The 10,935-nt window shown below is 44.4% G+C and overlaps 1 protein-coding gene across 1 annotated transcript in view; it reads right to left on the minus strand.

Moving 5' to 3' along the window:
- Positions 1 to 10,560, minus strand: part of KNDC1 (kinase non-catalytic C-lobe domain containing 1) — a 95,837-nt gene extending 85,277 nt beyond the window's left edge. The window contains exons 1-2 of the mRNA XM_060241371.1: positions 10,194 to 10,560; positions 5,700 to 5,898 (exon numbers count right to left, since the gene is read on the minus strand). Of these exons, the coding sequence (XP_060097354.1) occupies positions 5,700 to 5,898; positions 10,194 to 10,274 (280 nt within the window). The 5' untranslated portion in view covers positions 10,275 to 10,560. The remainder of the gene's footprint in view (positions 1 to 5,699; positions 5,899 to 10,193) is intronic.
- Between the last annotated feature and the right edge of the window lie 375 nt (positions 10,561 to 10,935).

Below are 10,935 nucleotides of genomic sequence, written 5' to 3' on the forward strand. Positions count from 1 at the left end.
CTCCAGGTGGTGGCTGGAAACCTCCCACTATTACAACAAATCTCCAGGCCAAAGAGATCAGTTCACCTGCAGAAAAGGGTAGCTTTGGAAGATGGGCTCTATGGCATTACACCACTGACGTCCCTCCCCAAACCCTGTCCTCCTTAGACTCCACCCCCAAAATCTCCAGGTATTTCCCAGCCCAGAGCTGGCAACTCCAGTTCATACATCACAAATAAGGACACTGATATTTTGGTTAGAGAACAGCAGCACAATGCAATTCACAACACTGCTATTCAAATACTTTCCTCTTGTCATTTCAGCAATTACATCAGAGTTAAATCATAGAATCAACACAAAAGGACACAGTCAATGAATTTGAGAAGAACTGTCCATTTTGTAATTCTGGTATTATTGTTAAACATATTAGGGTTAGATTTCTTTAAACAAAACATGAAGAAAATAAACATTATAAAGGTTGCTAGAGAACTCAAAGGCTGCAGCACTAGAATTATTAGTTCAATTTGTTTAGCATCTTTCTTGCTGACTGAGATCAAATTCTAGTCAATCTCTCTCTGTCCCATACAGCAAGACAGCCTTCTCCCATGAAACAACTTATCCTCCTAGCACAATCATGTTGAAGGGCAGTTTAAGTTTTGGTATGGTTAACATTCCACACCACTTATCAAGAGCAACATAAAATTGCCAGTCTTTTCCCTAACTTCTTTAAGGCATGGAAAAAAGAACAACAGCTATAAACAAGATAGAAACTTATAACTAGGGTTGCCAAGTCCAATTCAAGAAATATCTGGGGACTTTGGGGGTGGAGCCAGGAGACATTGGGGCGGAGCCAGAAGCAAGGGTGTGACAAGCATAATTGAACTCCAAGGGAGTTCTGGCCATCACATTTAAAGGGACAGCACACCTTTTTAAATGCCTTCCTTCCATAAGAAATAATGGATAGGTGCACCTTCTTTTGGGGCTCATAGAATTGGACCCCCTGGTCCAATCGTTTTGAAACTTGGGGGGTATTTTGGGGAGAGGCACTAGATGCTATACTGAAACTTTGGTGCCTCTACCTAAAAAAACAGCTCCCCTAGAGCCCCCAATACTCCAGATCAATTCCTCAGCATACTAGGGTTGCCAAGTCCAATTCAAGAAATATCTGGGGACTTTGGGGGAGGAGCCAGGAGACTTTGGGGGTGGAGCCAGGAGACATTGGGGCGGAGCCAAGAACAAGGGTGTGACAAGCATAATTGAACTCCAAGAGAGTTCTGGCCATCACATTTAAAGGGACAGCACACTTTTTAAAATGTCTTCCTTCTATAGGAAATAACAAAGAATAGGGGCACCTTCTTTTGGGGCTCATAGAATTGGACCCCCTGGTCCAATCGTTTTGAAACTTGGAGGGTACTTTGGGGAGAGGCACTAGATACTATATTGAAAATTTGGTGCCTCTACCTCAAAAAACAGCTCCCCCAGAGCCCCCAAAACCTCCAGATTAATTCCCCATTATACCCTATGAGAATTGATCTCCACATAGGGAATAATGAAGACGTTTCCCTCTCCTCCTCCCTCCCCCCCCCCTTTCTGGCAACTGAAGCGAGGGACTGGCCTTTCTACTCACGAGTTGCTGCCAGCTTCTTTACAGCAGCAGTCACACCATCCCAAAGTGGAGCCTTGCAATCAAGCCTCCGGAGGTGCAAAGGCACATGGTCCTTTGCAGGCGGGGCTTCTCTCCTCCCCCCCCCCCCCAGCCAGCTGACTGGGCGCGGGAAGCAGCTTGCGAAAAGGAAGAACGGCTGCTGCAACGGGGCTGGGTGGGAAGGGAAGGGAGGAGGAGAAGCATCGGGCATTGGAGTCCGTCAAGACCCGCCTGCGTTCGGCAGCCACCTCCACCCGCTCGCTGGCGAGCCAGCCTCCCTTCTCAAGATTTCCCTTGCCAGGCTCAGCACCTCCTCCCCGGACGACGCAAATGCTCCTTGGCGCCATTCCCCCCTCCTCCCCCCGCTTCCAGAGTTATGGAAAGCGGGAAAAGAGGCTGAAAATCCAGTATTCTCCCGCCAGGGCGGGAGGCTTGGGAAGGCTACAGCATACCCTTTGAGAAGTGATCTCCACATAGAGAATAATGAAGTGCCCAGCAGACATTTCCCTCCCCCCCTCCCATTTCTGATGACTCTGAAGCGAGGGATTGACATCTCTACTCACGAATTGCTGCCAACTTCTTCAAAGTAACACAGACACACCATCCTAAGAGGAAGTCTTTCAATAGGAGACTGAAGCCTCCAGAGTCACATGGTGGCTGTGGGGGCGGGGCTTCCCCCTGTCAGCCAGCTGACTGGGGGCGGGAAGGAGCCTGGGAAAGCAGGAGAACCCCCACTGGGACCTGGGGATTGGCAAGCCTACTTATAACAGACAAGTTATATATGAAAACAGCAGTCAGGCCTGGTTATAAATAAGGCCAACATGCTTCAAGTTGTGAGGGAAACAAGACAAGCAGAATCCTTTTTATTTTTTAAAAAGGAGGAACTCTAGTTATGTGTAAGGCCTCTTCAAAGTTTTGGTATTGAATATCAATAAGGTGCCACTAACAGGACTGAAGGTATTGAAAACTATGCCCCTCCAACTCATTTGGCAATGACAAACTCCAAGAGAATGAACCTAGGGAACTTTAGGCTTATTTTATAGGCCATGCATTAACTCTTAGTCATTCCTGAGTTCTGACCAGCCAGGTTAGGTTTCCCAATCCTCAGGTCCCAGAGGGGGATCCACCAGTTTTACAGGCTTCCCCCCCCACCTCCAGCCAGCTGGCCAGCGGGGAGAAGTCCCACCCCCACTGTCACCATGTGCCTCTAGATCTCCAGCAGGTTTAGAAACCTGCAAACAGGTCCATTTTTAAAATGTGTGCCTTTAAAGTTGAGCAGGAAACAGGAAGTGCTTCATGGGGAAGGGTCAGCAGCAGTTTCATTAGAGCACAAACCCTCCGTTTCTTTTGCTTTCGTTTTCAGAGCAAGTAAAGTTGTGGAGGAACCAGACCCAGTAAGTGTGTGTGTGAGAGAGAGAGGGAGGGGGCAGGGGATTCCCCGGTTTGGAGGCCCTCCCCCTGCTTTAGTAAGTTTTAGAAAGGGAGGGCGGAAAATGTCTACTGGCCACTTTATTATTCACTATGGAGAACAATTCCCATAGGGAATAATGGGGAATTGATCCGTGGGTATCTGGGGCTCTGGAGGGGGATGTTCTTTGAGGTAGAGGCATCGAATCTGCAGCATAGCATCTGATGCCTTTCTTCAAAACACCCTCCAAATTTCAAAAGGACTGGACCAGGGGGGGCAATTCTATGAGCTCCCAAAAAAGGTGCCCCCATCCTTCATTATTTCTAATGGAGGGAAGGCATTAAAAAGGTGTGCAGTCCCTTTCAATGTGATGGCCAGAACTTCCTTAAGAGTTCAATTGTACTTGTTCCAACCTTGCTCATGACTCCACCCCCAAAAGTCTCCTGGCCCCACCCCCAAAGCCCCCAGATATTTCTTGAATTGGACTTGGCAACCCTAAGCCAGGTACAGCAATTTGAAAGAGTCCCCATGCAAAGCAGCAGGAAGAGAAGCAGGAATTAAGTATCTAGACAGCAGATCAAGAATTATCAAGAATGCCACACCTGAAAAAATAAGAAAACTGCTGTGATTAAAAAATAATTTTAAAAAATAATCTGAAAAAAGGTCTTTCCAAATGGGACAAAGCCAGACTGTGTTTTTCATATCAGTCCTGTCTACACAAAACCAGATTATGTAAAAAAAACCCTTCTGTCTTGCTCATGAACCATGCAGGCCTTCAAAGTGGCTAAATGTTTGGAGAGAATAAAAGGCTGAAAGTCCAGATCCCCTACCGCCTTCATTACTATCATCCTAAACTAAAAGAGACATTTTTGCTGATTAATGGTCATGATGACTAAGAGGGCATCACACCACTACAACATGGAGAAGCACCTCAAATGGCACACGGGAGGGGGATGGATCATTTTCCTATAGAGCCTCTGTTGTATCAATTGTTCTAAATCCTGGAATATTTAAAGAACACCTCGGATTATTTTAATAGCGAGTTAACACTTGAATCAATTGGCTTTACTGGTTAATCAATTAAAGCTTACAGCCTAATGATCATCTTGCAACTGGCAGTAAAATTATGCATCTGCTACAGGAAAATGCTCTCAGCTCTTTCAACTACCAATGAAATATTCAGAAGCTGAGAAAATATGTAGGGATCACCGAGTAGTTTTTAAAAGGAAAAAAAAAAAAAGCTAGCTCTCTTTAAATGCGCAACCCCCACTCCCACATAACATCTAACAAGCTAACTCAGAAATGAGAAAATACCGAGCCATCACAGGACTTTGACTATGTGTGAAGTCAAGCTGATTGATAGCACGGACTACATCTACTGCAGAGGTTTTGAGATGATGCTCAGGGGACAATGAATCCATATTATAGCCTCCAACTCTCATCTTGTAAGCTAGTGGTTGGAACTTACAGATATTTACTAACCTACAATTTTAAAACACATGGATGTCACTAACTCTAATGTGATACAACTTGACAGCTGTGTATGAAAAATTTACTAGATCATAAGGGAAAAAAAAAACAGTTAACTACCCTGTTTATCTTGTTTCCCATTGGGGAACTGAACATGCTGCTTTTAAAAGAAACATTCATTACACAAGGCAAATAGTTAATATTTGCAAGGCTAATATAGTTGTGTAAGACAGAAATAAATGTATCTCACCTCTTCCCCCTTAGGGCTCATACAACTGTATCAGCCTGCTGCCTAAGGCCTCGGAAGGTGAGAAGGGGGTGAAGTTGTTCTTGGTTATCTTTGTACACACTCTGGTGCAGCCGATCCTCCAAGAGCTTACAGAGCGCTTAGTACAGGGCCTACTGTAAGCTCCAGGAGGACTGGCTACATCAGGGGGTGTGGCCTAATATGCAAAGGAGCCCCTGATAAAAAAAAAAAAACCCTGCTGGCTGCACCTCTAGTGGTTGCCACTTTGTGGTTGGCTCTGCCTCCTGAGGCAGCCATTCTGTGGTTATGCCCACAATGCTGTATATGATAATTACAGAGAGGCTCAAAAAGGTTGAGGCCCCTGAAGTAGCTCATAAATACCAGACCCCAGACAAACCAAACCCCAGAGGTACTTATAAGTTAGCTATCAATGTCCTCAAATATCATTCAAATCTTTTTAAAAGCTCTCCATCTTCCCCATACCTACTTGTGAGATAATCTCTGCTGACTCAGAGGGGTCACTTCTGGAAGAAGATTCAAGATTTTTTTAAAATATCCAGCAGCTTTATATAAATCTATTACATCCTTTCATAGCTGTCAAATCTCTTTATATTTAAGGCACATTCAGACAAGTGTATGACAGCTTTCACAGAGCATATCCTCTGGAATATGTTGGCTAGACCACAGAATTGAATCCAAAAACTTATTAAATTTGAGCTAGAAATCTTTGTTCAATATTGTAACAACTAAATGAACATACAGTGTTAGTAGATCTAACCTAATTCAGTTTTGCATAGGACAACATTCATCCTTGCATCAAGAAATTATGGTTTCCAATCTAATTAAAATCCATGTACAAGCCTGATGGAGAGAATATAATGTTTCACTACATCCTCTCAGCATGAGTTTTTGTACGTTTCAACAAATTGCCTAGAAGCATAGATACTTACCACTGATCTGTTCCATGAAGCATACATTGCCATTGGTGTTAAAAGCCAAAGTGTCAGGAGTAATGCAAAGTGTTTGGAAGATTGCAGAATGGGCAACGTTCTTCACAGACTGGCAACACTCCAGGCAAATTGCCCACATATCTGGCTCGGTAAGACAGCCATCCTGCAGTGACAAAACATCAGCAAGAGAGACATTCTCCTGCCAAAACACGAATTCATAAATTACTCCACATTCCATGACATTATTTATAGCCAACTGTGTCAATTATAATCTATAAAACATAAATCCATCATATCTCCGGTAACATCAAGGCTTTCTAAAGGCCAAACTAGACATGACAGTACCCACAATTCTGACCCATGGATGCTGCCACCATTTTTAAAAGCAATTTTAAAATGTTGTGATCCAATCATGATCAGGCCCACAGCACAGCTGGCTGAGGTGCTCTTGCCCCCTCCCCCAACACCTTTTCAGGTGCTGGAATGGCAACCCCCAGCTATTTTGGCACCTGAAAAGGTCTGGGGGGGGGAACAAGAGTACCTCAGGCTGCCATATTGTGATCAAGATGAGGCCCTCACAGCATTTTAAAATAGCTTTAAAATGGTCAGAGCAATCGATGCTTTCACAGCAAGTTTGGCCCTCAGATAACTGATGTTCCTACCATGGGTATTGTCACAGCTAATTTCCTCTTCAGGTAATTGATTGTCATATGCAGAATCTTTATGGTAGTCATCACTTATCCTATTCTTACCTCATCTCAACCTTTTTCTTTTGTGACTATGGTCTGTGGTGGTCTTTCTCTTTTCAGTATTTTCTAGTCTATAGAATTATAGAATCATAGAGTTAAAAAGGACCTCCAGGGTCATCTAGTCCAACCCCCTGCACAATGCAGAAAATTCACCAATACATTCACAAATGCAGGAAATTCACCATCCTCAGTGACCCCTGCTCTATGTCCAGAAGATTATCACAAAAAAAGAAAGAAAGAAAAAAGAAAAACCTCCAGGATCCCTGGCCAAACTGGCTTGGCAAAAAATTGCTGCCTGACTCCAAAGTGGCAATCAGCATATCCCTGGGCATGTAAGAAAGGGCCATGAGAACTAAGCACTGATGGTACCCTTCCTGCTCTCCCTATTATGATCTGCCTATGTTCACAGAATCAGCATTGCTATCAGATGGTCATCTAGCCTCTGTTTAAAAACCTCCAAAGAAGGAGAGCCCACCACCTCTCAAGAAAGCCTGTTCCACTGAGAAACTGTTCTGTCTGGAAATTCTTCCTAATGTTTAGCCAAAAACTCTTTTGATTTAATTTCAACTAATTGATTCTGTTCCAACCTTCTGAGGCAACAGAAAGCAACTCTGCACCATCCTCTACATGACAGCCCTTCAAGTACTTGATGGTGAAAATATCACCTCTCAGTTGTCTCCTCTCCAGGCTAAATATACTGAGCTCCTTCAATCTTTCTTCATATGACTTGGTCTCCAGACCCCTCACCATCTTTACTGCCCTTCTCTGAACACATTCCAGCATGTCTATATCCTTCTTAAATTGTGATTCCCAAGGCTGAACACAATACTCTAGGTGAGGTCTAACCAGTGCAGAGTAAAGCGAAACCATCACTTCACGTGATCCAGCCACTATACTTCTGTTGATACAGCCCAAAATTGCCTTTTTAGTTACCACATCGCAGTGCTGACTCATGTTCCGGGTATAGTGGACCCTTAGTTTCCAAACTTCCAATGGCACTTCTATCTAGAATGGTTGCTAAGGAAGACTGTCAACAAAATAGCACACAACACATAATTTCGATGGCACAAAGGAAACAACAAAGGAAAGTGGTATAGCCCCACCTCTTTCTCCCTAGCATCACAGTTCTAGTTACTAACAGCAAATATAATTTTTTTTGGGGGGGTGAAAGGATCACATGAAACATTATCACTTGATCCCAGGAGGACTACATATTAAATGTACAGGAAACATAACAAAAAATGGGACATTGCCATAAAAAACAATTTACAGAAATATTCACTACTAGGACTCATTCTTTACTAATATAAATGCCATGACAATATGGCTAAAGTAACTCAGGCTCAACATATTCTTAGCACTAACCACAAAATTCACCAATAACATCTGAAGAGTCAACCTTTAGCCGGCTACCTGAACCCAGCTTCTGCTGGGATCAAACTCAGGTCGTGAGCAGAGAACTCGGGCTGCAGTACTGCAGCTTTACCGCTCTGCGCTACGGGGCTCTCTACCTGCAGCTTTTTCAGTGGCATCACAGAAATGCGACTTGTGACAGAGTTTCTGTGGCCAGCATGTATTCCCTAATTAGCAGTCAACAAAGTCAAAACGATCTATATAAAGTGGAGATAGTGTAGCATTTGCACTAGTTTCTGGGGGACTCCAGGGTAAACACCACTCTGCCATGCAAAGTTCACTGGGTAACCTTGAGCCAGTCACATACTCGCAGCCTGATCTACCTGGGTTTTAGCCACTATGTGACAGAGCATTGGACTGGATGGGCCACTGGCCTGATCCAACACGGCTTCTCCTATGTAGTTGTGTTCTTACCTCACAGGTTGTTGTGATGATAACATGGAGGAGGGAAGAATGCTGTTGTAAACCACTCTGAGTTTCAATTGGGGAGAAAACCGGTTATAAATATCTAAATAAATAGTACTGTTACAACCCACATAATTTTTTCACTACATTCCCCTTAATATCTATATGATTTAACAAACAGGAGATAGCTCACTGGGTTGGCCCCTGGCTACATTCTCCATCAACAGGAAAGAAATGCTGCTCTTGGGAACTAGTAGGGACCCCAAAGAATGAGAGACAGGGAGTCTGAAGCACAGCAGGAAGGCAGAATGGGTGGAGATGGCCAGTTTGCCCATTGGGAGCAAGCAAAAAGAGGGTTTTGCTTCTAGACGAATGGAAACACATTTTAAAAGATTGTTCTTTCTAGTTTACTTGAGTAAAGTTTTAGGACGATATCTAACATGCTAAGCTTATTCCTCATCACTTTTATAAAGAGCTTGTCCTTTTACAGCCAAATTTTATATTGACAGCAAGGATAAGGCTTTGATTGGAATGAAGATGCACATAGCTATAAAACAACTGGAAAACAAGAAGATGCTGTGGCTCAGTGCCAGAGCATCTGCTTTGCGTGCAGAAGGTCCCAGGTTCAATAACCAGCATCTTCAGCTAAAAGGATCAGGTAGGAAGTGATATCAAAAAACGGTGTTTGACATCTTGGACAGCCACTGCCAGTCTGCGTAGACAATACTGACTTTGGTGGACCTAGAGGTCTGATTCTGTATAAGGCAGCTTCATGAGTTCAAGATTCCAGGGAGGGGGGGAAGAGTACAAGCTCTCAGCCTGATGAGTTACTTCTGTTCTACTAGAAGGCCTTACATGGGGGGGGGGGGCGGAATAGTTGTATTACAGTTAAGTTTTCAGAACTGCAGTTTCTTTTCTATATTACAATCCCAGTATCAATTGCAAACACATGGAGGAAACTAAGTGCACTTTGAAATATGTTAAATGTCTGTAATTTTGATGGCTACTAGCATTATAACCCAGTCCTAAACATGGACATTTGAACATGTTATCAGTGTTTTAAATTGCTCCCCTCTAGCTGTCACTTTAATATCAGTTGGCTTTGCTAGAAAATACCAAGTGATGTTATTTAACTTTATACCATAAAAAAACTTCCTCTGCCCATTGCCTTTAGTTAAAGGACAGGACATTCTTTTTTCTTGGCCAGCTCTCAACTTCAGACATAATCTAGCCAAACTAACAGCACTCTAAAATCCCATTGGCTTCAGGGAAGGACTCACTGGTGCAAAAAGCAAGGGAAGTTGCAGCGCTTAACTCTGGGACCAGATCACTCTCACTGTGGCTACAATCCAAGCACTCATTCCTGGGAGTCAGCTCCATTGAATAAAATAGGACTTACTCTCAAGTAGATCCCTGAGTATGCACAGTTAGCAATGCAGCCTCTCTCTACCTGCCTTGTAGTTACGGATGCACAGGATCGTTCATCTTCCGGTCTCATTATGAGAAGGGCAGCTCTTCTTTTTTTTTAAAGTTACAAGGCAACCAGGATATAAGCTCAGAGGAAATTAACTGAGATCAACGCCTGGCACTGACAATCAGCTGTTAGTCATTTTTCATGCGGCTAATCCGCAAACGTTGGCAAGCTTCGAAGAAAGCTCGTTTCTAGGCTGCATTCCATAACACTGCTCGGCTGCGAGCAGACCTGTTTCTCCAGGGACAGGAAGACGGGGCATTCACTTAGGACTTGCTAAGTCGCCCGTTTGAACTTCGGTCTCACAGAGCAGCCAGTGCAACACGAACCAGCAGCAGTCAAGTGAAAGGAAAAGTTTGGGAACGAGGTAACCAAGATTAGCCAAGAAAACCGCCGAAAGTGCCAAGTTGTGTAGTTGGCGGGAAAAGCCGAGTTGTGTTTCCCCTCCCCCCTCACCTCATCCTCCAAAAGCGTAGGCAGAGGCTCAAAGTCACCGCACTCTTCCTCCATCACCTGCTCCTCTGCAAAGCTGTCCATCGCTCCTGCTTCTCCTTTCCTCCCGAAGAAGTGGAGACAGCTCTTCGCTTGAACAGCCTAAACGCCCCGTACCACCTTGGCACTCCCAACGCGGGACATTCCACCCTGACAACAGCAGCCTTTGCTGGGAACTGCGGGTGCTGCTTTGGCAAATGTGTCTGGTCTAGCTTGCCCCCATTTCCTTTTCACTCTGACTCCTCGGTTTGCAACTCGGGCGCTTCCCTCCTTCTCCCCCTGTCCTCCCTGCACTGCCTGCGTTTGTTAAGGAAGTGGCTCCCACCATAGCAACAGACGCTTGACGCTTCGGCTTCTATAACGCGGAGCCACCCACTCCACCGCGGCAAAGAGATAACAGAGGAGCTCCGCCTCTTTCCTCCGGCCCTGGTCGGCTCTGCTGTTCTAAACAGGGAAGAAATTCCCCCTTAGCGTAGGAGGACAAGTTTCAGCGACAGAGGAAGAATTTTGTTCCACGCAGAAGGAAAGCAAATAAGCAGCTCCATCAAGTATGCTACTTTCAAAGAAACTATTTTGTGCTTTTCTATAAAAGACTGTATTTAGCTCCCTGGATCCACAGGAGGGAAAATTTAAAACCACCACAGATTCAATGAAAGGGGGTGGGGTTTCATTGAGGCTGGATGTTTCTTTTAAAAAATGAAAAGGG

This window comes from Heteronotia binoei, chromosome 6, assembly GCF_032191835.1.
Source record: "Heteronotia binoei isolate CCM8104 ecotype False Entrance Well chromosome 6, APGP_CSIRO_Hbin_v1, whole genome shotgun sequence".
Taxonomy (NCBI): Eukaryota; Metazoa; Chordata; class Lepidosauria; order Squamata; family Gekkonidae; genus Heteronotia; species Heteronotia binoei.